Below are 27,828 nucleotides of genomic sequence, written 5' to 3'. Positions count from 1 at the left end.
TAAAAAAAAAGTTGGGTGATTTTTAACATCGTTGGGTTTCTTGGTGGGTTATTTTTAACCCAACATTATTAAGTGAGAATTGATTGGCATCTGACAATCAACTCTATGATTTCCTTAATTAATGGTGGCATTGAAATGTTTCTGACACTGCTATGGTTGTATTTTCAATATAAAACTGTAATGTGAAATATATATGAACTGAGGGACAGAGGGATCTAAAATGTATTTCAAAATTATATATGAACCTGTAAAAAACTACTTATCCCACAATGCACCACGCGAACCGGAAGCGCATCACTGTTCAGTTACATGACACGTCAAAAGGTTCTGTACACAAATATCACGGACAGGACAGCTTAATTTCTGTCACGAGATGTGATCATTCAGTCACAGCGGACCTAAGCTCTTTCTTCAGATATCGTCCTGACAGTCTGTTTAACTCGTAAGTTTCTGTCCAGGCCTTTCTATAATGTTTTATTGACGGTCAAAGAATGAGTTGTAACGGAAAGTCTTCCGATAGCTGTGACAGAACAGAAGCTTTTTTTGACTCTGTACTATTAATTACGCAATGATTGCGTGTCATGATATATATTTAGCGACCGGTAATTTTCGGTATTCAATCTTAACGAAATCATTTTAAACAAACGATATGACAGCGATAGTTAATTCAATAGTTTTGCACCAGTTTAACTGTTTCTAATACTTTTTTTCCTTCCCATTTATTTTCTTTGCATCAGTGTTTAGTTAATAATTTAGTAAATTTACATTGATTATTTATTTATATAAGGATCTTATTTGAATTATTACTTTTGTTTATATATTTTAATAATCCATGTTTAATAATTATATATATATATATATATATATATATATATATATATATATATATATATATATATATATATATATATATATATATATATATATAATGTGTATGTATACAATTAAAAAACTGAAAACAAATGATTTTATAATTGTAATTTATTTCATATTTAATTGTATCATATTTCTCATATTCATATTCTCATTACTGTATTATATGTGTAAAATGTATTATAAAATGTACTATTATTATGCATATAATGCAATATATCATATTCTTTCTTTGATTGGGGGGGGGGTATATTTTAGGAATTTCTAAATTTCTTCACCCTGTTTGAGTCATTGATAGACACATTCAAGCCAGTATGCCTTTGATTCAAATGTTATTAATGTCAACATTAGATGTACATTATGAATCTTGATAAAGTTGCTCTATCCAAACAGTGCTTGTGTTGATGGCGTGTCTTGTGGCAGTCTGACGGGTTACATGTGAGAGAGAGAGAGAGAGAGGAGTCAGGATGAGTGGTGTGGCGCTCGCGCTGGAGGTGGTGGTGGTGTTCTTCCTCGCGCTCTTCCTGCTGCACCGCTATGGAGATTTTCGCAAGCAGCATCGGATGGTCCTTTTCGCCACCCTCCTCGCCTGGTTCCTGTGCTTCCTCATCGTCTTCATCCTCCCGCTGGACGTCAGCACGGTGAGATCTCCTGGATGCGTTCCTGAAAGCAGTTACAGACCATATTAGTTAGTGGTGTTGTGGTTTAGTAGTTGGTAACTGAAAGGTTGCAGGTCCATAAATATAAGATGTGTCCTATGGATAAAATCTGAGCTGAATGCAGTCATGGGAAATTGTGTTCAGAAATAATAATTTAAAAAAAAGCTTTTTTTGTGCAATCATTATAAAATTATATTAAAAATGATTATGCAATATAACTGGACATTTAATAGAAAGTATAGAAGTACAGAATAGAACTCTGTAAATGACAAATGTACACTCTTAAAAATAAAGGTTCTTTGGCAGGGTGTATGGTTACATGAAGAACCTTTAATATCTAAAGAACCTTTCCATTGCACAAAAGGTTCACAAAACGGTTCTTTGGGGAACCAAAAATGGTTATTCTATGGCATTACTGTGAAACCCCATTTTTGGTTCTTTCTGGCACCTTTATTTTAAAGGGTGTATAATGAGTAGAGTCAGACTAGGGACTGATGTTTACATTTATAATTAAGGCATTTAACATATGCTGTCATCTAGAGCTGTTTACAAAACATGCTTTAGTGCAGTGTTTCTCAAACTTTTTCTGCCATTCCCCACTTTGGAGGTAGGGAAGGGCTCCGAGCCCCACCTGTCCCCAATCACCCCAACAAAATGGTAATTATCTAGGCTTTTAAGTTTGCCTGTTAACATTTATTTTATTAACATCACATTTAAACCTTTCATGCGTACAGTCAAAATATTTTAGCTGACTAAAAGTGTCAGCTGACTAGAGTGTGAGTTTTATTTTAAGGCAACGTTATTTAAGAACGTTTCACCTTAATGTTTCTATGGCAATGCGTCATGTTTATCACGTGACTCACCACAACCAAAAAAACGCTGTATGACAGATGTATCGCTTTTATTACGTTATTGAACCGTTTGAACAAATGCACTGCAGTTCAGAGTCCTGTCAATTGGATTTACAGCACATATATTCATCAGCATCTCCTGAAATAAGTGACCGGTGAACTGGGAGAAGAATCGAGCAAACTTTATAGTTACTTACACTATGTGTATCTGATATGAATAAAACATGTCAGCCAATTATATTTGAATTGATTGTTATTGCTGCTTCCATAGCCACTAGTGTGTATTACAAACTCTAATATTAAATGTATTGTTTTACTTGTACTTGTGTATTTAAATGTTACCTATTAAATTAAACCTAAAATAAACAGTAAGTGGTTGAAAACTGCATGATGTATGTCAAGAGCTGAGCGCGTCCGCATTTGGCTCAGTGCCAGCCGAAGCGCGTCCCACCGTTTAATTCTGGCAATGATGTCACGTCATTGAACATTCTAAATCCCTTATGTGGGTCCGTACTCTCAGGGGCATAGACATAAAAATCCCATGTGGGACCGCTCAAAAGGTTAATAGAGATGGGCACAAAAAATTAACACATTTCCTCCTGTTTGTCGCGCCCCACTTGTCATGTCTCTATTCCCCACCAGTGGGGCGCGCCCCACACTTTGAGAAACGCTGCTTTAGTGTATGCATGACTGCTATGATCACCAGATGGCAAGCATGCAATTCAGAACATTTCCTGCGGGAAAAGAAGCCCTAACACAAATAAAATGTTTGATTCTCAACCCTGGTGATGATTTTTCTTTTCCTTGTGCATCTGCAGACCATATATAACCAGTGTGAGATTGATAATCGTGTCCATCTGGTGGCAAGCAACACTTTCATCCGTGATAATTCCTCTAACACTTCGGTATTTCCGACACAAAGGTAAAGAGTTTTTGGTCTAATGAATAGCTCTAGGAAGAAATAAAGCCTTGAAATGTGTTTAAACACTGTTGGACAAATATTGCCAATACTTTAGTGTTTAGCTAACATGCTGAATATGGTTATATATTAACTTTATCCACATCACCCCACTCCTCCTCCTGATTATAGGATCACAAAGTCTTGCCATAAGCCTTGGAGTTACATCCCAGATGGAATTCTTCCCGTGTTTTGGAGGGTGGTGTATTGGACCTCACAGTTCCTGACATGGTGCGAGAGAATGATGTCACTCATGTGTTTCTTTACAATAAAGTGCAACAGCAGGGTTCTGGAAATAAAAATCTTTATAAAAAAACTAAAAAGTTGAACAGGAAATGGGCATTACATCAAATAAGCTAAGAAGTTAAAAGCACATTGAAGCATTTAAAATCATGCAATCGAGTATACATTTCACAGCTAGTTAGTTTAGTTTACTTTTTATTTAAAAAAATCTACTAAAGGGTTAGTCTACTAAAGGGTTAGTCTACTAAAGGGTTAGTCTACTAAAGGGTTAGTCTACTAAAGGGTTAGTCTACTAAAGGGTTAGTCACCCAAAAATGAAAATTCTGTCATCAGTTACTCACCCTCAGGTCGTCCCAAACACGTAAGACTTTCATTCATCTTCAGAACACAAATGAAGATATTTGTGATGAAATCTGAGAGCTTTCTGTCACTCCTTTGACAGCTACACAACTACCACTTTGAAACTTCAAAAAGTTCATAAAGAGATAAAACTAATGAGCGGTAATGAGCGGTTTAGTCCAAATTTTTTTGAAGAGATTCGATCAATTTCTTTGATGAACAGATTGAATTTAGAATTTTATTCACATATACGATCAACCCACACATCAGTTGTGAAAGTTCAAGCATGTTCACTTGACGTGTGAGAACCAATGAGGTTCATTCTCGTGTTACGCATCACATTTGAGCTTCAGTGAGAACCAATGAGGTTCATTCTCGTGTTACGCATCACATTTGAGCTTCAGTGAGAACCAATGAGGTTCATTCTCGTGTTACGCATCAAGTTTGAGCTTCAGAGAGAACAAATGAGGTTCATTCTCGTGTTACGCAGCACGTTTGAGCTTCAGCGAGAACCAATGAGGTTCATTCTCGTGTTACGCATCACATATGAGCTTCAGCGAGAACCAATGAGGTTCATTCTCGTGTTACGCATCACATATGAGCTTCAGAGAGAACTAATGAGGTTCATTCTCGTGTCACTCAGCACGTTTGAGCTTCAGAGAGAACCAATGAGGTTCATTCTCGTGTTACGCATCACGTTTGAGCTTCAGAGAGAACTAATGAGGTTCATTCTCGTGTCACTCAGCACGTTTGAGCTTCAGAGAGAACCAATGAGGTTCATTCTCATGTTACGCATCACATATGAGCTTCAGCGAGAACCAATGAGGTTCATTCTCGTGTTACGCAGCACGTTTGAGCTTCATAGAGAACCAATGAGGTTCATTCTCGTGTTACGCAGCACGTTTGAGCTTCAGTGAGAACCAATGAGGTTCATTCTCATGTTACGCATCACATATGAGCTTCAGCGAGAACCAATGAGGTTCAGTCTCGTGTTACGCAGCACGTTTGAGCTTCAGAGAGAACCAATGAGGTTCATTCTCATGTTACGCATCACATATGAGCTTCAGAGAGAACCAATGAGGTTCATTCTCGTGTCACGCAGCACGTTTGAGCTTCAGAGAGAACCAATGAGGTTCATTCTCGTGTTACGCATCACATATGAGCTTCAGCGAGAACCAATGAGGTTCATTCTCGTGTTACGCAGCACGTTTGAGCTTCATAGAGAACCAATGAGGTTCATTCTCGTGTTACGCAGCACGTTTGAGCTTCAGTGAGAACCAATGAGGTTCATTCTCATGTTACGCATCACATATGAGCTTCAGCGAGAACCAATGAGGTTCAGTCTCGTGTTACGCAGCACGTTTGAGCTTCAGCGAGAACCAATGAGGTTCATTCTCGTGTTACGCAGCACGTTTGAGCTTCAGCGAGAACCAATGAGGTTCATTCTCATGTTACGCATCACATATGAGCTTCAGCGAGAACCAATGAGGTTCATTCTCGTGTTACGCAGCACGTTTGAGCTTCAGAGAGAACCAATGAGGTTCATTCTCATGTTACGCAGCACGTTTGAGCTTCAGCGAGAACCAATGAGGTTCATTCTCGTGTTACGCATCACATATGAGCTTCAGCGAGAACCAATGAGGTTCATTCTCGTGTTACGCATCACGTTTGAGCTTCAGAGAGAACCAATGAGGTTCATTCTCGTGTTACGCAGCACGTTTGAGCTTCAGTGAGAACCAATGAGGTTCATTCTCGTGTTACGCATCACGTTTGAGCTTCAGTGAGAACCAATGAGGTTCATTCTCGTGTTACGCATCACATTTGAGCTTCAGTGAGAACCAATGAGGTTCATTCTCGTGTTACGCATCACATATGAGCTTCAGCGAGAACCAATGAGGTTCATTCTCGTGTTACGCATCACATTTGAGCTTCAGCGAGAACCAATGAGGTTCATTCTCGTGTTACGCATCACATTTGAGCTTCAGTGAGAACCAATGAGGTTCATTCTCGTGTTACGCATCACATTTGAGCTTCAGCGAGAACCAATGAGGTTCATTCTCGTGTTACGCATCACATTTGAGCTTCAGCGAGAACCAATGAGGTTAATTCTCGTGTTACGCATCACATTTGAGCTTCAGTGAGAACCAATGAGGTTCATTCTCGTGTTACGCATCACATTTGAGCTTCAGCGAGAACCAATGAGGTTCATTCTCGTGTTACGCATCACATTTGAGCTTCAGTGAGAACCAATGAGGTTCATTCTCGTGTTACGCATCACATTTGAGCTTCAGCGAGAACCAATGAGGTTCATTCTCGTGTTACGCATCACATTTGAGCTTCAGCGAGAACCAATGAGGTTCATTCTCGTGTTACGCATCACGTTTGAGCTTCAGCGAGAACCAATGAGGTTCATTCTCGTGTTACGCATCACATTTGAGCTTCAGCGAGAACCAATGGGGTTCATTCTCGTGTTACGCATCACATTTGAGCTTCAGCGAGAACCAATGAGGTTCATTCTCGTGTTACGCATCACATTTGAGCTACAGCGAGAACCAATGGGGTTCATTCTCGTGTTACGCATCACATTTGAGCTACAGCGAGAACCAATGGGGTTCATTCTCGTGTTACGCAGCACATATGAGCTTCAGCGAGAACCAATGAGGTTCATTCTCGTGTTACGCATCACATTTGAGCTTCAGTGAGAACCAATGAGGTTCATTCTCGTGTTACGCATCACATTTGAGCTACAGCGAGAACCAATGGGGTTCATTCTCGTGTTACGCAGCACATTTGAGCTTCAGCGAGAACCAATGAGGTTCATTCTCGTGTTACGCATCACATTTGAGCTTCAGTGAGAACCAATGGGGTTCATTCTCGTGTTACGCATCACATTTGAGCTTCAGTGAGAACCAATGAGGTTCATTCTCGTGTTACGCATCACATTTGAGCTTCAGCGAGAACCAATGAGGTTCATTCTCGTGTTACGCATCACATTTGAGCTTCAGCGAGAACCAATGAGGTTCATTCTCGTGTTACGCATCACGTTTGAGCTTCAGCGAGAACCAATGAGGTTCATTCTCGTGTTACGCATCACATTTGAGCTTCAGCGAGAACCAATGGGGTTCATTCTCGTGTTACGCATCACATTTGAGCTTCAGCGAGAACCAATGAGGTTCATTCTCGTGTTACGCATCACATTTGAGCTACAGCGAGAACCAATGGGGTTCATTCTCGTGTTACGCATCACATTTGAGCTACAGCGAGAACCAATGGGGTTCATTCTCGTGTTACGCAGCACATATGAGCTTCAGCGAGAACCAATGAGGTTCATTCTCGTGTTACGCATCACATTTGAGCTTCAGTGAGAACCAATGAGGTTCATTCTCGTGTTACGCATCACATTTGAGCTACAGCGAGAACCAATGGGGTTCATTCTCGTGTTACGCAGCACATTTGAGCTTCAGCGAGAACCAATGAGGTTCATTCTCGTGTTACGCATCACATTTGAGCTTCAGTGAGAACCAATGGGGTTCATTCTCGTGTTACGCATCACATTTGAGCTACAGCGAGAACCAATGAGGTTCATTCTCGTGTTACGCATCACGTTTGAGCTTCAGCGAGAACCAATGAGGTTCATTCTCGTGTTACGCATCACATTTGAGCTTCAGTGAGAACCAATGAGGTTCATTCTCGTGTTACGCAGCACGTTTGAGCTTCAGTGAGAACCAATGAGGTTCATTCTCGTGTTACGCAGCATGTTTGAGCTTCAGCGAGAACCAATGAGGTTCATTCTCGTGTTACGCAGCACGTTTGAGCTTCAGCGAGAACCAATGAGGTTCATTCTTGAGTGTCAAACAGGTTCGGTTGAGCTTCTGTTTATGTTCGCTGATCAATGTTTATATGTGAATAAAAGACTAATTTAATCTGTTTATCAAAAAAAGCGATCTCGTCTCTTCAGAAAATTTTGACTAAACCGTTTAATTCATTTGGATTATTTGTTACAATCTCTTTATGAACTTTTTCATTTGTGTTTCAAAGATGAACAAAAGTCTTACAGGTTTGGAACGACATGAAGGTGAGGAAATTATCATTTTTGGGTGAGCTACCCTTTATAACACAAATGGGGAAAATACATCTGGAACCAAGGCTGCTTAAAAAAAAAAAGAATGACATATTTTGCTCTTACTAAAGTATAAATGATTTGAAAATGTTCTAACATCTCGTTCCCGTGTGCGCAGGCTCTTGATTCCCTTTATGCAGTCGTATGCTCGTTCAGGAGGTTTCTCCATCTCAGGGAAAATAAAAACAGCCCTGATAGAGAATGCTATTTATTATGGCACATACCTGCTTATCTTCTGCTCCCTGCTCATCTACGTCGCCGTTACTCCGAAGTGGCACCTCTCCTGGTTAGTCTTCCGCCTACTTTTTCCTCTTCAACCAATCACAATACTACTTTAATTTGTAGACCAATTACACATATCACTTTCCTAGCTGACATATTAAACCTATATGCATTTTTAAAGGTATGACTTGCGGACGATTGGCATTACCGCCGCAAACACCTGGGGGCTGTTCCTGCTGGTGTTGTTGCTGGGATACGGCCTGGTGGAAATCCCGCGCTCCTATTGGAGGGCATCATGCCATGGGCAGCTGCTGGCAAAGACCTACTTTAAAGCAGCAAAACTGATGACAGAAAAAGCAGACGCCGAAGAAAACCTGGAAGATGTAATGGAGGTGAGATATTCTTTGACCAACGCTCAAGCATCATCTTATCAAAAAATAAATGCATACTTTAATGTCTGCTCTTTTACAGGATGTCAGAACAGTTAATGAAACAATTAAATACAACCATCCTCTACGCAAATGCATTGACACTGTTCTGAGAAAGGTAAGTTTCATGTAATCTTCATCCTACTGAACTGTGTATGTGTAATTATGGAGCCTAAACACCCTCATGTCTTTCTCAGTGTCCTGTAGAATACCAGGAAAAGATGGGCAGAAACATGGATGATTATGAGGATTTTGATGACAAAGGAAACCCTTATCCTAGTAAAAAGAGTTTAGTCAAACTACATAAACAGGTAATAAAAACACTGCACCTATATAGAATATATATTAAAACATGTATGTGTCATGATTGAGACTTGTATTAATATCTCCTTTCAGGTGATATATGCTGTTCAGAGGCACAACCGCACACAAGTTCAGTGGCAGATTCTATTGGACGAGGCTTTTCACTTGGAGGACGTGGCTAAAAACGAGACAAGCGCCACCCACCAGTTCGTTCACAGCTTTCCTTCTGCAGAACCGCCTGGATGGCTCAGCAAGTACCTGTACACGCCCACCGTGGGTGAGAACCTATTAATACATTCCCTCTCTTTTGTAGGCAAAAATACCTTTCTACTCTAACTACAATAAAGCCTTTATGAGAGACACAGATGTATGTAATCCTTTGACAGTGTAAAGGTCCATTCACAATGAACAGGCCTACAAAAAGACTTTGCAAACAATGCATTCCTGTCCTAAAAATTAGGAGAGACAGCCGACAGACCCCTAAATTTCCACATTAGGAGTAACTTTTAGCCTTAAGATGTTTTGTGAAGATGGGCCACTGGTCTAAAATATACATCTTACTACCTTTATCACAGTTTAATTGATGCCTACAAGTGTGTTTGCTCACCTAATTCATCAACGCAATCCTAACCTGGGTGGTTTCTGCAGCTCTATATTGTAGAATTTTTCACAAAACCAGACTGTTCCACAAAAACAAGTTTAGCAAGATTGCAATGTTTGTGGAACAGGTTTTTTTTTTTTTTTTGCCAAATGCTGACAAATAAAAATATCAATTCATATTTTTCAAGTGATGTCACGCCCACCTAGAGGGCAAAACAAAGCCTTCCTCCAATGACCGCCAGTCATTTTTACCAGCTTTGTAGTGAGTTCTAACGTAGTAACAGTTATATTTAAAGACCAAATTCAATATACACCCTATTGATTATGCATTACATGAACACAGAATATTAATGCAACACAAGGTTTCTCGTTAAGCTTTTTTATTTCCACCAAAAACCATTATAAAGAATACGCATTCATATCTGGGCTTATCTGCTCGTATGTATATAGTATGCATCATCATAAAGGTGTTAACTGAATTTGATATTTTAATATCACTGTTGTAGTACATTATGGCTCTTTAAAGGGATAGTTCACTTTAAAATGAAAATTCTGTCATCCTTTACTCACTCTCAAGTTGTTTCAAACCTGTATGAATTTCTTTCTCGAGCTGAACACAAGGGAAGATATTTTGAAGAATGTCAGTAACCAAACAGTTAACTGGAGCCATTGACTTCCATAGTAGGAAAAAAAAATACTATGGAAGTCAATGGCTCCAGTTAACTGATTGGTTACTGACATTCTTCAAAATATCTTCCCTTGTGTTCAGCTCGAGAAAGAAATTCATACAGGTTTGAAACAACCTAAGGGTGAGTAAAGGAAGACAAGAGTTTTCATTTTAAAGTGAACTATCCCTTTAAGTGTGGGTTGCACTAAAGTATTCTTTAGTCTCCTGGCGTCAGTTCACCCTCCGGTCTTATTTACGTAGTTAATCTGTGTTTAAAATTAAGGGGTGCAACACAGCTTGATTTAAAATAAATCCCAGATCAACAAATCCTTGATTAGCGTTACACTTTGCTTAATTCAATCCTTATTGGTGGAAAACACCAATGTTTTTCACGTTAAGCGTTTTAAAAATGTCCCACTGTTTTTAGTGATTGAAATACTGCAGTAGGTGCTGTATATGGATCACAAGTGTCAAAAACTTGCGTCTTGTTCACATTTTTGTTTTTAAGATGAAAAAAATGACATGCTTGTGCTGCATTTCTATGGCTGTTTTGCCCTTCAGGGCTCAGCGACAGTCCAATGACTGAAATCTGTGAATAGTTTTCTTATCAAATGTCAAGTGAAAAGACTGCCTATAGTATGTATGTTTGGAATGGTTGGCTCTTTTCAGCACACTTGACTATTGTCACGTAGCCGTGACCAGCACAAAGAGAAATTCTGGGCGCTGATATGCGGTTTGCTAAGTTGTTCTTAGTGGCTCGGACCCCTACGTCAATGGAGATCGGTGGGGTTTTGTAATCCAAGTCTGACTGCAATGCTTACAGAACAGAACACCTTTCATCAACAACCCGCACAAATTGAGGTGTCATATCCGAAGCACAAACATTGCACAGTAAAGTTTTATATTTAGGGTTAAGGATTTGTTCAAATCGCTAACCTTAAGTAATGATTGTTATTATAAGGTATGATATTGAGTCAAAGGAGCAGTTTGAATAGGTGATAACCTCATGTTCTCTCTGTCCTGTAGAGTGGTACTGGGAGTGTGTTTTCCGGCGCTGGTGTTATCGCGTGCTGGCTGTGCTTTTATGCATGTTCTCTGCAGCCGTGGTCTGGTCTGAATGCACCTTCTTCAGCACACAACCCGTTCTGTCTCTCTTTGCCGTCTTCATCCAGCTCGCTGAGAGAGACTACAACTACGTTTACATAGAGGTAAGAGAACCACAGTTACAAATATAATGGAAAAGGCTGCATGCGGCCAATCAGAAAGCTCATACTACCGCCAGCATGGCTGAGAGATGTAGCCGTGTGCGAAATTAACTTTTTGCTACATGCATGAAAACGTATCGGCCATTAAAGCATATTTTGCATTATTTTTTATATATAATACGCCTGTGTCCTACTAGCCTGACGTGGTCATACTCCATTCTAGTCAGAATATGAGTCTGAAACTGCTCCATTGGGCTGTGATTGTGGGGCGTGTTTCAACTGAACCAGGAAAGAAATCAATTGGATAGACCGACAACCAATCAGAGCAACAAAGCGACGTCAACAGAGCTCAACTGCACTGTGTTGCCAAGTCCACCCCCCCCCCCCCCCCCCCATGGGTTGTTTTCTATGTCTGCAGGTTGAAGCGACTATTATGTGATATATAGACCCATGAGTGCGAATTTTAGCAGGCAACCTTGCCAAAATAACACACATTTTACCCCCCAAACACCATTTTTTTCCGGAGAACGCCCCCAGAAGATATTGTTTACGACTATTAGTTGGCGGGTTTTGTTGTAAAAACTTGGCAACCCTGTCTGCACACACGCTGGAATAAATGATCTTTGCCGGTGTTGTAAAAAAATACAAGAATTTAATGATACACAGAGTACTTACCCAACATGATCATCATTTCTGAGAGAAATTGTGAAGGTGAATGCAGATACAAACAAGCTCTCCGTTTAGGATTTGAACAAATATAACCCAAGCCCCTTTGATGACGTGATGATTACGTTACTGTTGATCATCTGTCCGTCATCGTCTAAAGCCCGCCCTGATGATTTCATTGGTCCGAACAGGTTCTGTTCAGAGATAATCACTCCTCTATGGAGCGAGTCCAGACCGAATTGCCCGACCTAAAGATTTTGTCGGCGGGGGTAAATTCGGCTGGCATCCAGACTAGCGTCCTACATCATATGCTGAAAAATTCAGCATATCTCTCATAAATGCATGCATAAAACTTTGTAAAGTTTTAAATATGTATATTTTTCTTACATATGCATGGCTTCGCTTCAGGAGGCCGTTATTAACCCCCTGAGGCATGTGGAGCACTTTAATGGACTTCAAAACAGAAACAGCTATTCTCTCCCATTATAAAGCTTGGAAGAGCCATGACATTTTTTTTATATAACTCAGATTGTATTCGTCTAAAAGAAGAAAGTCATTTTTTGATGAAACTTTCCCTTTAATTGTGGACACAAAATTCATGATCGTGAAAGGTCTACTTGGTGCTTTTCATGTACCGGTAATCATTTTTGCACTAGTGAAAATAAAATGGTGTTTGCAAACCATTCTACTTGCATAATGTGACATTTACGAAAGAAACAACATGACTTGGGAATTATGGGTGAGAACTGAGAAATGGTTGGGGTGAGGTTGGAAGGAAAACTATAACCTGTACATTGTTATGTTGTCTCTGTCCTCTAGATGGCGTGTTTTGTCACCATATTCTTCTTGTGTTACTGCGTGTACTCCACTGTGTTCCGGATCCGAGTCTTTAACTACTATTACCTGGCCCCTCACCACCAGACGGACGCCTACAGCCTGCAGTTCAGCGGCATGTACGAAACACCATACAATTGTTACATAAACCTTCTCAAGTTGCTTTATCAGTTTTCAGCATTTAATTCTGATGGATGTGCAGGTTGTTTTGTCGTTTGACGCCTCCGCTGTGTCTGAACTTTCTGGGTGTGATTCACATGGACTGCACCATCTCCCATCAGCAGAGACAGCAGACAGCGTACAATTCAGTGAGTTACAAACCGCTCTCATGAAAAAATACAATCACAGATCTAAAGTGAGGAAAATAAGTATTTGAACACCCTGCTAATTTGCAAGTTCTCCCACTTGGAAATCATGGAGGGGTCTGAAATTGTCATCGTAGGTGCATGTCCACATCACATCACCAAAATCTTTCTCTCTCTCTATGATAGATAATGGGATCCATGCAGGTGCTGTCATTCATCGCAAATGGATTTTATATTTATTATCCCATGCTCATTGTTTTGCTCTGCATTGCAACTTACTTCAGGTGAGATGCGACTCTTAACAAATATTTAGCTTTGAAATATTATATAGACTGTTGTTGTTGGAAGGCTGTTAGCTCTTTGATTTTCCTCTTGTTCTTTCTAGTCTGGGCACACGCTGTCTGAATTTGCTGGGCTTCCAGCAGTTTATGGGTGAGAATGATCTGACCTCTGACCTGGTGGATGAGGGGAGAGAACTCATCCGGAGAGGTACTATAAAATTTGTTCTAAACTTTAGTCTAAATCTATGTTAATCCACATCTAAAAATAGATCAAATTGTTTTAGCAAATATACACAAATTACATTAACTGTTTTATAATTATTATTTGGTGTAATTGCAACGGCCCCAAGAAGGACTGGATGATTGAAGAAGATTCCTAGATTCTATATAAATCAGTATTTTTCAGCCTTTTATTCAAAGTATGTTTTCAATCAGAATATAATTTAATAAATCTGATTTTTTTCAGTCAATACAATATAATATAATTGAAATTGTATGCTCTATTTTGATTATTATATGAACTCTAATGTACTACTGTATGTACTGTATTCACAATACTTTAAATGTCTATGAAATTAAGAAGAAATTAATACTTTTATTTCAAATGATGCATTAAATTGAACAAAATTGACAGTAAAGAGATGTATAATGTTACAAAAAAATTATATTTAAAAAAAAAGCTTTTCTTTTGAACTGTCTAGTAATCAAATAATCCTGAATAAAAATAAATCAGGGTTTCACAAAATATTAACCAGGACAACTGTTTTCCACATTGATATAATATTATATCTAATAATAATAGAATGATTTCTGAAGGATCATGTGAAACTAAAGACTGGATCCTGAAAACTCAGCTTTAAACATAAGGATGTTTTATTCATAAGGAATTGATATAGAAAGATTATAATAATATTTCACAAATTTGACCAAATAAATAAGGCATTTAAAAAAAATACTGCCCCAAAACTTTTGAACAATAGTATATATTATTACATAATAATGATTTTATATATACAGTATATTATATATGACATTAATTTGTAAACTATATTTTAAAAAATGCTCTAAAAGTGGTTCTTGTTTTCAGAAAAAAGAAAACGGCAGAGAACAGAGGATGGCGAGAACAGACGGAGAGTGAGTTTGTTTCTACCAAAACTACAATTAATGATGAGGGTAGATTTCGATTACTGTACTGTGCCCGTCTGAACCCCGTTCATCATGTCTCTGTCTGTCAGGAATGGAGGGAGCGCTATAGTGATCAGAGGGACAGATTGGGTGGGAGGAGCAGAAATGCGTACTCAGAGCTGAAGGAGACGGATGGCTCCAGCACAGACACTGGCAGAGGTGAGGAGGATTCACTCTATTAGTCTTCCTGAAAAATACTCTCTCTTTGATTTCTTGTTCAGATGTGATAAAGAGCATTGGGTTTGTGTGTGTGTGTGTGTGTGTGTGTGTGTGTGTGTGTGTGTGTGTGTGTGTGTGTGTGTGTGTGTGTGTGTGTGTGTGTGTGTGTGTGTGTGTGTGTGTGTGTGTGTGTGTGTGTGTGTGTGTGTGCAGCTCAGTCTCGTAGAGATCGAAAAGACAAGGTCGAATTGCTACAAGACGTTGAACCGTTGGACTTCACTGGAGAAGAAGCGCTGGAAACAGATAACAGGAGGTCTGTATTACTAGATCTCACAAATTTCACACATACCATCAGTTATAGGAACGAATAGCATGAGTTTGAAAATATTGTTTTTGGCATACATTTCTATGCTGTCATTCAGAACACTTTTTGTGTAAAAATGTATGAGTATATTTTAATTTAAATGTTATATATATTTAAGGATTATTCAATGTTTTATTTTGTTCTTTATTCATACAACACTTTGTAACCATGTAAAAGAGAAAGAGATTGAAAGGATTGTGCCAACCCTTTTTGTGGCAAAATTTGAATTAGTATGCCCCAATAATCATCTCTCACACACACACACACACACACACACACACACACACACACACACACACACACACACACACACACACACACACACACACACACACAGACATGCGCACACGCGTTTCTACAGTAGCCCTAAACTGACAAACTTCTCTACAGAGCGCTAGCTACTGTCTGCTGTCTCAGACAATGAATTTTTTGTCCTGTGTCAGCCACCGTAGCTTTTCTATTTGCTTTGAAATTTGAAATTTTGAATTTAGTGAAAGTGGTGGGCAGTTGCAATTCACAACCTCACCACTAGATGCCGCTAAAATCTACACCCTGCACCTTTAATTGTGTGATGGCATTGTGTAAGCGCAGTAGTTTTCGCAGTAGAGTCTGATTTACATTACTCACTGATGCGTTCACAGAAAGCGATTTAAAAAAAGACGAACATCACAAGCTATTTATCATAAGAGCCAACATTTATGTTGCACACAATGACACATTTCAAGTATAAGATTAAAGGTTTTCATTGAAGAACATGGAGTTCTCTAATTTATAATGGATGTCATGGTCTCTCTTTAGGTACGCTGGAGGACATTACCTCTCAACCTCTGCGTCTCGTAGCCGCATCTTTGATGATGTATGAGAACAAGGAGGACAATAAAGGGAAACTGTTTGCACTTTTTAATCTTCACACTCTTCCTGAAGTATCCAGTGAGGGTCTGCAGCTTTAACGCTTCGATATGTCTCTTTGTATGCGTTTTCTGTGTGTGTGTGTGTGTGTGTGTGTGTGTGTGTGTGTCTGTGTGTGTGTTTCTCTTACCTCCCATTGCCCTTTTACTTCCAGATGAAGCCAAACTAGCAAACCCCACATACACAACTGTAGTGCACTGAAGAGACAGCGTCTTCACAGCAGTGACGGTTGCTTTTCATGCAGAGGAACATTATTATGTGGCTGAAAAGGGAAGAAAAGGTGTCATGTTAGATCTCTTTAGAAGAGATAATTTGAAGTTTAAAGATTCTACTTAGAGAATAGAGTAGATTTAAGGTCAGATGCATAAAGGCCACCTGCTCTACACGTTCACCCTCAGGATGAAAACTGGACCAGTAAATCACCTCCTACAGGAAACCATCATGTCTTTTGTTTGAGTATTTTGTTTCATCGTTCATTATTTAACAGATCACAATTTAAAGTTACAGATGAAAATATGAAGAAAATGTCTCATTTTGGTTATTCAGCTCTTGTTTTGTTCTGTAAACTTCAAATCTCATCGATGAAAAAGTAAATGCATGTTACAAGAATGCTGTTTTACTTTTTATTTATTATAAATGTCCCTGAATTAATATTAAATAACCGTTCAGTGCTACTGACATTTGAAGGATGATTCGTGATCTTTTTTGATGACAGATCTCTAAAGCAGCTGTTTTTATTATGTTCTTACTTTTATTTGTGTTCTTGTTGGTTTGCATTTCCTCAATACCTCAAATAAATATTCTTGAGATCTTTACTTACCTTTCTGTACAATTGTGTATAACTGAATGAGAAAAATTTCGATTTTTTTATGCTGCTCAATGGCAGATGTTTTTAAAGAACACAATAAAAATGGCTATCTATGGTCTCATCATACAGCTCACACACACCATAATTAAGAGTTTGAGCTAAAAAAAAAAAAAAACAGTTTGTCTTCTTTATTGCCATTTCTGTTTTATGCTGCCTCTGCCTACTTAAAGTGCTTGACCGTTTAAATTTCATTCACATAAGACTGTACGAAGTCCCTTTACCACAACATAAAATAACCAGATATGAAGCAATGTATGGATATTTATCTAATTCATAATTTAGTCAACTGTATGACTAGAAACAATTGACCTTTTTTGTTTTCATAATCAAAGTGGACTGTATTTATTTATTGCCAGTGATCAACAGCTATGTGAAGCATCCATTGTGACTATTTTCTATTGGGCCTGTACAAAAACAGATCTGTTTTTCAGTTGTGTACTGCATTAAATAAAAAATGAATTGGCTCAAATTCTGCTGGATACTAGCACATAAAGCAAATCACAAATAAAAATAATAATTGTATAGATAAAGGTAGAGAATATTACAACATATTTTAAAATATATTGAAATTAAAACCTTTGTTGTTATGGAAATAGGGGATTATTTCTATACGAAACTGGTCTACTAGAGATCAAAGACTGTACCTAGATTTAACGCACTCCATTGTAGTAGGTGGCGGTATGCAGCTTTTACAGTAGTCTGTAACCCGACAAAAACAATAAGAGAAGAATTTGAAATTAGCGCGGGCTTTACGAGATCAGACGTCGCACACAAACAAAGGAAAGCGGACGATACGGACTTTCTCCTGCTTCGTTTAAACTGTGAACTCACATTAGGTAACTTGTTTAAACAAAATATAATATTCAACCAAATATAATATTACCCCCATGTTTTTATGCATATGACCTAGATCATCTAGATGGATGAATGAGTTATCGAATGATCTTGGTTATCCCAATAAGCAAATTTTCACTGGTCAAAAAACAAATGCTGTAAATGATGAAATGCGATTGTGAATTATTTGTGAAAGGATTAGCGATCCAACATGTTGTGTTCTCCGTTGTGAGGCGCGTTGTTGGTGATGGGTTGGTTTTTGACCCCACCCAGCCCCCATAGAAAAAAATGATAATATGGAAATCAATGTGGGGTCCAGCAACTGTTTGGTTAGCCATATTCTTCAAAATGTCTTTTCTGTTCAGCAGAAGAAAGAAACTCATACAGGTTTGAAAAAACTTGCGGGTGAGTAAAAATAATGTTTGGGTGAACTATTCTTTTTAAGTACCGGTAATGTAGATTTCTTTGAGATATTAATCTTGAGCTCATCATTTGTACTTTTCACAGAAATTTTTAATTGTCAACAATGCCAAAATCAACACCAGCAAAGAAAATGGAGAACGGTAGCATTCTGAAGTTTTTAGAGGTGACAAGTTGCTAATGCATCATACATCTGATACATCTCATCAAATATCATATTGATAATTATTGCTTTTTTTACATTTCTGAGCTTGGCTATTGACATTCTTTATGCAGATTGACAGCAACAGTGGTCCGGGAAGGGCGTCACAAACTGGTGAAAGTGTACAGGTAGAGTCATGATATTTTAATAATATTGATTCAGGTCTAAGAAATAAAGTTCCCTATCTGTCAGTCATGTTCAATGTTATAACAAATGGGGACTCACTTTGGAGCCTCAGTCACCTCAGATTTATAAAAACCGACAATGGCTGAGTGGAATTTGCATGCCAAGCCACTAGACTAGAGGGTTTGCATTAATGTCAATTTCCAGTGGGAACTGAGTGGCAGAAGAGTTGCTGCATCACTGGAGTTAATAGAGGAAAATGCAAGTAAAACAAACAGTTATCAGTCAGTTTAATATAAAGGTTGGACTCGATATAGTTTTCCTTACAACTTACCAAAGATCTAGTGATCTATGGATATTGCAGGAATCGTGTTTCCTGGCATTTATATGAACCTGATTTCAATAAATGCATAAATATTTATCACTGTCAGTCATCACAATTTTTGAGAGTGAATCCCGCATTTATATGTGGATGGGCCTATGTATTGAAGTGTGTATGTGACCACTTTTCAAGAATGGAAAACAATATATATATATATATATATATATATATATATATATATATATATATATATATATATATATATATATATATATATATATATATATATATATATTGCCTAGACAGCGTGTAAAGCGTGCTTCCAAAAACTACACCGTAAAAGTAGTTTATACAGTTTGAATGCTATATTCCCAGACTTCTGGATCCTGTTTGAGGAGCAGCAGACCAAAAAAATGTCTTTATCCAAAAAAGGTTTTTCCTTCGTCTATTTTCCATCTACATTTGCTTCTGAATGTATTCTTTGAAAACAAAACAATACAAATACAATTTGGTCTGTTCTTTTTTCCCTGCCTGAGAAAACCCTCCTAAAGTCATTTTTTTGTGATTCACTGTTTTCTACATAAAATCATTCTACGTAATGTAAAGAACATTCTGTTAAAATATTACCTGGATATCTCTAATATTAACTGAGTATGGCTATGTTAAAGATTTGCTGAATTTCGGGCTCAGAAAATCATGTTTTGAGAAATTCCAATGTAAACACAAGCTTATTTTTAAAACTGCAACACATTTGATGCATAATTATCCTGCATATGAGCCATATACCACATTAAAGCTGAGATTCTCCTATTTTCAGTGATATATGACACATTTATGGGAAAATTCTTAAAGGTTTGTAAAACAGGCCTATTATGATGCATGTCCAAAAAGCACAAAAACATTCAAACAAATTGGGGGACAAGAGCTTGATTGTAGCAACAATTACCAAGTCAATTAATTAAAATTATTTGTATAACTTTATTAATACAATTAAATATCCATGGAAAAAGTTATTAATATATAAATTAATTAATATATTACTTTTCAGTAGAAAATCTCTAACTTAAATTATTTTACTGGGCTACTATGTAACATTAAGTACAATACTGGAGTAAAAAAAAGAAAAAAAGAGGGATAGTTCACCCAAAAAGGAAAATTCTGTCATCATTTATTTACCCTCATGTTGTTCCAAACCTGCACTTTATTCTATAAACCCGGTTATATCATTATTCGGGGTAATTCCACCAAGATTAATATCGGAAAAGCTGTTTAAGCAATCAGCTATTTTCTGTTCCTGCTCGCGTTCAAGTGTTGCCATGTCAAATAGCCTAGATAACTTAATTCATGAATCCAGTGTTTCCCAACCTTTTTTCAGTCATGGCGCACTTTGAAAATGTTCTACATTTTATGGCACCCCCTTGCATACATTACGCTAGGGGTGTAACGGTACAGACTGCTCACGATTCGGTTTTAGGTTTTAGGTTCACAGTTTCAGGTTCACGGTTTCTGTTTGGTTCGGTATTTGCTATGTTCATGGAAAAAAGGACTACTGTCAAATAAAAATAAAGAAAATAACAAATAACTTAAATACAAGCAGCAGCACAAATAATTACTATTGAGCAAAGATAATAAAATAATGCTTTTTTCTTTGCTCTTCAGGTAGGTCTAACATTAGTTTTAGGTAAATAAATTGAATAAAGTAATCAAATGAAAAATTACTGCATATTTAACTGTTTAAATTAAATATTAATCCTTATTAAATTTACAAAAGCTATTCAATCAAGAGCAGTGAGTGATTCCTTATCTTTTTAACATTAACAGACAGCAGTAGGCCTATAGGCCACTGCCCCTTTAAGACCCTTATCGCTTTCTCGACTGTATGTTAACTTAAGGCATATTCAGACTGTCTGCATGGATACTCATCAAGATGGACATGTTGACATCGGCTACTTCCTGTGTGAGTTTGTCCGTTCAAGCGCAGGTGTTACAATCTTTCTCCCTTGTCTAAGGGTGGAATTTGCAACATTGAAATTATGACCACTGTGTGTGCGTGGTGGCGGTAAAACAAAAACGCTGTCACACTACTAGTGAACAAACCCGATTTATTATGAATAAAATCAAGGTATTTCCCAGACGTGAGATAATAAATTATAATGATAATAGTAATAATGATAAGAAAGAACAATAAGGAATATAGACAATAAATATAACAAACCTAAACTTAAACCGGGGAAAACAAGACAAACAGTGGCACCAAATAAAAGAACAAAACAAAAGGAAAACCCCAAGTCTAACTCAAGTTCAACCTCTAACCTAACTGATGAAAAGAAAATTAAGTAAAGCAAGTCTTCAGCGTTTTCCACGCCCTAACTTACCTACTCTCCCTAACCAAATCAAAACATACAGAAGTGGTGCTCACTTCTAAACTAGTGTGTCTATACATTGATCACTGGGTATTGCAAAATGTACGTCACGTGACATGCTACCTGTCCAGTTTTCCCATGGTCCACAAAGGTAGGCAGATGCACCCAAAAATAGCCCAGGAAAGAATTAACAGACCACGTCAAAACCTAAACCAAATACCTAACTTAACAAACATAATCAAACGGGCAGATACACAAAGAAGCAGGAGAATCAAGCCGCCCTCGCGTCCGTCTCTGTCGCTCTTTTAAGCTCTGGCGCGGGACAGGATTCGCTGTGGAAGTCATGACGTCACACCCGTTTCGGACGACGAACGGTCTCTTGAGCCAATCAGCCGTTCCGTGTATAAGGCTAGGTGTGTCTAAGAAATTGACAGAGAAAGAGAGAGAGAGAAAAAGAAGAGCACACACACAAGCACAAACAACTGGGGACGTAACAGCAGGACTTGAAAGAGAACTCAATAGTTGCGCGCTGAGAGAGTGCGCACTTTCGGATGACCGCAGACGTGAGATGAACCGCGATGCAAAGTCCGTGCTGAAACCTTTTACGCGGCACCCCGCGCTCCCCGGTTGGGAAAAACTGCATTAATCTGACGCACCACCATCCACAACATGTTTTATATTGACACATAGCAGGCCTAATATGACTTTAAATTAAGATGATTATTATTGGCACAATGTTGAGCTACAAAACAAAGAAGAAAATATTAAAATATTGGCGATGACACAAAAATATCTCGCCAGACATCTGAACCCGGCTTAATGACCTGTTTGCAGCTCGTGCCGATTGATATTAATGTCTTTCTCTTCCTAATGGTAAAAAAAAATAAGTTCCTGAACCGATCTATCATACGGATCTAAAATCGATGTTTAGGAAGCCCGCATCCGATATTTTTTTGTGTGCAAAAGTATAAAGTGTAGTGTCAATAAAATCACTAATTTCAGTATTTATAATCTTATGAATTAAAAATTGAGTATTGTATCTCAAACCCTTGGTATAATTGATCATTTACAGCAATAAACACAAATTACCTATTTTCGTCATTTTTATGGCTATGGCACTTTGACGATCAAAATCTCATAATTAAATTTTGCGACTTTAGCCGGGGTTTCACTAGCCTGACAAGCCAGACCCACATCAAGATGTTTGGTCTGGAAACTCACCATTGACAGCTCAATCCGAGGGGCGGGATAAACGGTTGTCCTTCAAACTCCCTCTGCACGCGATAGGATAGCGCTAACCAACCAGAGCAACGAAGGTGAAACAGAGCTTGTTGATAGATTAAACATTCACCGTATCCGGTCGGCAAAACTCTGAACACATCTTCCCTTTTTAAGAATGACTTCAGTGCCGTTCTTTGTTCTTTTCTCAGAGAAAAGCTTAACTCCAAGTCTTCCAGAGTCGCGGTCAAAGCTGATTCGAAAGACCGCCGCCGTTCACCAGTTTCTGTTTACTAGAAGCACGCAAACGCAACTCGGCCGTCGTCATTATGGCCCCGCCCACCGACTCTATACACGATGTGATTGGGCCGTCCAGATTCTGAGGAATACAGCTCAGATGGGTATTGAGAGTTCCTAGACGACACTTGCGGGCAGATTAAATTTTCTGCCGCTAGGGTGCGTCTAGATTTCTAGGCTAGGGTTTCACAGACGGGGTCACATATTAATGCCTTATTCTGCATGACCTTATTCTACATCCCTTAATCCTACCCAATACCTAAACTTAAATGCTACAAAAACTACCTTACTAACTTAGCCTGGATGCCAGCCGAATTTAGCCCCACCCACAAAATGTTTAGGTCAGGCAGTTCGGTCTGGCCTCGATCCATAGAGGAGTGATTATCCCCGAACAGAAACTGTTCGGAACAATGAAATCATCAGGGCGGGCTTTAGACGATGACGGACAGATGATCAACAGTAACGTAATCATCACGTCATCAAAGGGGCTTGGATTATATTTACTCGAATCCTAAACGGAGAGCTTGTTCGTATCTGCATTCACCTTCACTATTTCTCTCTGAAATGATGATCATGTTGGGTAAGTACTCTGTGTATCATTGAATTCTTTAATTTTTTTAATTTTTCCAGCGTGCGTGCAGACAGGGTTGCCAAGTTTTTTGGGATAAAATGTGTGTTAGGGAGAAGGTGTTTGGAGGTAAAATGTGTGTTATTTTGGCAAGGTTGCCTGCTAAAATTCGTACTCATGGGTCTATATATCACATAATAGTCGCTTCAACCCGCGGACATAGAAAACAACCCGAGGAAAAAAAAACGCGGACTTGGCAACACAGTGCAGTTGGCTATAGGTTGCTTCGTTGCTCTGATTGGTTGTCGGTCTATTCAATTGAGGTCTTTCCTGGTTCGGTTGAAACACGCCCCATAATCACAGCCCAATGGAGCAGTATCAGACTCATATTCTGACTAGAATTGAGTATGACCACGTCAGGCTATTACTAACTATTAATAAGCAGTAAATTAGGAGTTTATTGAGGGAAAATATGTAGTTAATAGTGAATATGTGTTCCCCATACTAAAATGTAACCGAAAGTTAAATGGAACTACTTTTCTTCCCAGTCTGAGATTTTTTTGGGAAGCAGAGTGCATCTTGAGTGAAATGGTGCACATTAAAGAAACCAAGAATCTTGCATGCACTTTTGATTAATTTTGTGTGACAATATAATTTAATTAAATTCAAGTGTATTCGGGTAATACCATTCAATAATAATAATAATCAATAATAATAATACCATTCTAATGGATGCTTATGCCTTATGCTGTTCTAGGAAAGAACCAATCTTACAAGCAAGAAAAAAGGAAACAGTGGCCGTAATCCTCTAAAGGTTTGTTGCATACTGACATATCTGAATCGGATAAAGATTATTTAAGGGTCTCATGAAAAAGTGTGGGGAATTTCTCTTGCCAAATTTTTTTTGGGAAAGACAACGCTTTTTAATAGCTGCTTTAAAAATCCATATCATTTTAGAGAGATCATTTTTTGCATTGCTTATAATTAACAATATGATTGTAAACCCATGTACACTTTTGGACTCAAATTAACAGTACTGTTGTGTTGACATTCACTCAGGAAAGGACAAACAACTTTTTCAAGGAAGAAGTTAAAGAGGGTCCATCAAAAAGCCATATGCAGCAGGTATGTGCATTTTACTTCACACTTGGTGCTTATCAACAGAAATGCCTTTACCTGGATGGTCCTTCTTGTCCTGCAGATCACTGGCTGAACTCCTACATCATGAATAATACACTTAAATGAAAGTAATTTTTTTTTTTTTTTTTTTGAATTTCAGTTGTGATCAGTGATCAGAATCTGAATTAAATCTGGAGCATTGTGCGGATACTCATCCCCACTATATATTAATTGTATATATTATGCAATTTTGTTAATCATTTTATGGAAATCTTTTATTCATAAATGTTTAATGCTTTTATTGTTGTTCTGAATTTAACAGTGTGAGGAAGGACAAAGCCACACTTTAAATTTCCGCTACAAATTCAAGAAATATGCAGTGGGGTGTGATACATCCAAAACTGTGCTTGATGCTCTTAATGAGAACAACAGTTTCAAAAAGAGTAAAGAAGAAAACATGGAGAAAGAAATGGTCATCAAGAGATCTAAAGGAGAAGTTCCTAGAGCTGCTGTGAAGACGGATTTCCCCTGTTGTCTTATTGAAAAAGATGAGCTCTTAGATATAACCTACATCAAAAATACTGGACAAGTTGATACAAAGAAAAAAACAACTGGAAGGCTTTCATTCTCCAGCGGATCAGAAAACCTCGTAATCTTTTACATTAAAACAAAAGGAGGGGAGAAAGTGAAACGCTTAATGAAAAACCATGAGCTGAGGAAGAAAGTTGAGGATGTTTGTGTGTATGCGTTCAAAGAAGACAAACTGAAGGCTGCTCTTCGGCGTGACGGACGATTCATCAATGTCATATTCAAGAAACAGTGTGCACTCCGTGAGCTTGGGAGCGAGACAATCTATGAAATCAACAATGGGATGTCAAGCACTGTGGAGCATCTTGATCGAAAGCATTTTGAGATCATTGTTATCTGTGATGACAACCAGCCAGAAAGCCTAGAAATTTTGAGTGATGTCAGCACTGAAATGAATGAAGCTTCAGCCGCTGATTTGAAAGAAAATGTAGATCCAAACCAACACCCCGTCAACTCTGAACAAGAAAAAACTCAAAAGAGAAACCCAAAGAAATCCAAAAATACTTCTGCTAAATACTCTAAAATAATTGACTCCGAAGAGATTCTGGGAATTCTGCGTTCTCAGTTTAAAGATTTAGAGGAGACGTTAAAGAAGAGAGAGAACCTAAAGAACAAGTCTCAGGTGCAAACGTTCTACAGAGCAGAATACGATAAAAGCGTTCAGAGTTTCTCTGAGGTGTATAAAGTAAAGAAGCTCATGAGCCTCTCTGACTCGGTGTGTCAGATTCGAGTGGAGGGATTCGCCAGAGGAACCGGTTTCATACTCTTTGGGCAGTTTATTCTCACTAACGCACATGTTGTTAGGGAATTTCTCGAGTCTCCAGACAAGCTTTCTTCTACAAAGCATTTAGAAGCTGCATTTGATTTTGAACGTCTGGACTCGAAGGTGAAGCTGGTGCCGTTCAAGAAACAGATTGCTGCTTACTGTTTCATAACAGATGCCAATAAAAGCCGTCTTGACTTTGCTCTTCTTGAACTGGATTCTGGTGATGAAATCACTGGCCGTACTGAGTTGCTCAGTCATTTTAGTCCTGGCTCATATCCAAGTGGTGGGATCTGCATTGTGGGACATCCAGATGGGGGGATTAAGAAAATGGACCCCTGCTTCATCATTGAGAAAACAAATCTACAAGAGGCTGCAGATAAGCACATATCTGAAAATGTCGATTTCTTTAATGTGATTACACAGAGGAGTTTTGAAGATAAATGGGACATTTATCAAAACCAGATTAATTATACCTCTTGTTTCTTTCATGGATCTTCTGGCTCTCCAGTTTTTGATGAAGACTGCTATCTGATTGGTGTGCACACCGGAGGCTATGTGTACAAAGGAGAAAGGGGTAAAACTAGGAGCATTGTGGAATATGCCTATTCCATGCAGTCCATCCTGGATATGATCAAAGCACAGGCTCGGGTAAGAGGTAGGAATGAGATTGTCAATACCCTAGAAGCCTACGGCGATAAAAGCTACGAGTCTGAGGCTGCAGATGAAGAGAATCTCACCGACATTGAGATGGAAGACTGAATGAAGCCGCCCACACGTCTGTGCCACCATTTCTTGGGGAAAACATGACAATAAGCCTTCAATTCTGAGAGATTTGTCACTGTCATTATGGGGTTTCACGTTTCATATAATTCTTAGCAATGATTGTACAAAAGCAGAAGTTACACTTGGATTCTCTTATTTGTGACAAGTGTAAAGTCAAGCATCTCACCTGCAGGTGATTGTGGGAGCAGTGAACATTCATTTGGCAGGGACAATTTAAAAAAAAAAATTGTATTATGTTTCTATACATTGTTATTCATACAGACTTGTGTATTCATATATCCACACATACTATATCTTTATATGCATTTTTGTTATATTCTTTTTTACTTTCTATGTCTGTTGATGTTGATGTCTGTCGATAGTGATTTTATCTGAATATTTGTCTTTGTTGTTAGTAATCATGTTTAAGCTTTAACAGTAATCCTCTTTGAATCACACAAATACACCAAAATCAATTGATTTGACAATCACTGTAATAATAAATAGATAAAGTTTGAAATAAATAGATTTAGAATGACGGTGTTAAAATCAGGACTCACACAGCAAAACCTCTGATTGTTCTTCATACCTACTTGATGAATGTACTGTAAATGTCAATTACAACAAATAAAAGCATTTCATATAACAAATACAGCTTTAATGTTTATTCCACTTGCATTTATTATTCCATTTGTATGTACCTTGTGTGATTCACGTCTTGCTCACGTTTGGGAAGCTATTAGGATCTTCAGTTTATTGGGAGTGAATTTTTTTTTTTTTTTTTGGAATGTCCTGTAAAGAAATAGGTAAATGTTAAATCTTTATAAATAATACTATTCAAACACTGAATGAATTGAAAAACAAAAAAAATTGTTTGTATTAAATAAAGTACATTAAAAAAAAATCATAGAAAGGCTTGAAGAGCCGTTTTTAGTCCTGTGCTGATCTATTACCCTGAAAACAGTAAGTTTGGGACATACTGAAAGTTAATTTACAAAAAAAGTTGTCCTTTCCCATGGTCTTCAATCCAAATTACCTCCTGTTTCACACTCCGTATATCTAATTTATGCAAATTCCAAGTGTTTTTTCATGCCTCCATTTGGAGAATGTTTATCTTGGTCTGAGTATACTTAAGGAAAGGCTGTAAAAGATGAGCTGTTGATTGTATTCCATCATGCATCGTTCACTCTCTATTTCTTAGCATTTG

The 27,828-nt window shown here is 38.1% G+C and overlaps 2 protein-coding genes across 3 annotated transcripts; both read left to right on the top strand.

Annotated features, from left to right (window-relative positions):
* Window positions 1-286: 286 nt before the first annotated feature.
* lmbrd2a (LMBR1 domain containing 2a) lies at window positions 287-16,986 on the top strand. The gene is made up of 18 exons (XM_067439590.1): window positions 287-442; window positions 1,267-1,514; window positions 3,202-3,305; window positions 3,474-3,572; window positions 8,162-8,329; window positions 8,447-8,657; window positions 8,737-8,811; window positions 8,891-9,004; window positions 9,090-9,273; window positions 11,290-11,471; window positions 12,954-13,087; window positions 13,171-13,276; window positions 13,460-13,557; window positions 13,659-13,762; window positions 14,642-14,688; window positions 14,790-14,898; window positions 15,112-15,211; window positions 16,061-16,986. Exons 2-18 carry the CDS (start codon window positions 1,341-1,343, stop codon window positions 16,122-16,124), a joined length of 2,073 nt encoding a protein of 690 aa, XP_067295691.1. The 5' UTR covers window positions 287-442; window positions 1,267-1,340; the 3' UTR covers window positions 16,125-16,986.
* A 787-nt stretch (window positions 16,987-17,773) lies between these two features.
* LOC137072080 (serine protease FAM111A-like) lies at window positions 17,774-27,249 on the top strand. 2 transcript variants are annotated; one of them, XM_067440296.1, is made up of 7 exons: window positions 17,774-17,875; window positions 18,242-18,278; window positions 18,381-18,459; window positions 18,570-18,623; window positions 24,144-24,200; window positions 24,446-24,511; window positions 24,828-27,249. In XM_067440296.1, exons 3-7 carry the CDS (start codon window positions 18,400-18,402, stop codon window positions 26,616-26,618), a joined length of 2,028 nt encoding a protein of 675 aa, XP_067296397.1. In that variant the 5' UTR covers window positions 17,774-17,875; window positions 18,242-18,278; window positions 18,381-18,399; the 3' UTR covers window positions 26,619-27,249. The 2 variants fall into 2 exon arrangements, with proteins under 2 accessions (XP_067296397.1, XP_067296398.1); XM_067440297.1 differs by having other exon boundaries at window positions 17,776-17,875; window positions 18,239-18,278.
* Window positions 27,250-27,828: the final 579 nt, after the last annotated feature.

Source organism: Pseudorasbora parva, chromosome 3, assembly GCF_024679245.1.
Source record: "Pseudorasbora parva isolate DD20220531a chromosome 3, ASM2467924v1, whole genome shotgun sequence".
In the NCBI taxonomy this organism is placed as follows: Eukaryota; Metazoa; Chordata; class Actinopteri; order Cypriniformes; family Gobionidae; genus Pseudorasbora; species Pseudorasbora parva.
This window is presented reverse-complemented; position numbering and strand designations above follow the sequence as displayed.

Coding starts and splice junctions, on each gene's coding strand:
- lmbrd2a (XM_067439590.1), top strand. CDS start 1,341: ATGAGTGGTGTGGCGCTCGCGCTGGAGGTGGTGGTGGTGTTCTTCCTC. Junction 8,812..8,890: donor TTGACACTGTTCTGAGAAAG/GTAAGTTTCATG, acceptor TGTCTTTCTCAG/TGTCCTGTAGAATACCAGGA. Junction 13,088..13,170: donor AGCCTGCAGTTCAGCGGCAT/GTACGAAACACC, acceptor ATGGATGTGCAG/GTTGTTTTGTCGTTTGACGC.
- LOC137072080 (XM_067440296.1), top strand. CDS start 18,400: ATGCCAAAATCAACACCAGCAAAGAAAATGGAGAACGGTAGCATTCTG. Junction 24,201..24,445: donor GTGGCCGTAATCCTCTAAAG/GTTTGTTGCATA, acceptor ACATTCACTCAG/GAAAGGACAAACAACTTTTT. Junction 24,512..24,827: donor CAAAAAGCCATATGCAGCAG/GTATGTGCATTT, acceptor TGAATTTAACAG/TGTGAGGAAGGACAAAGCCA.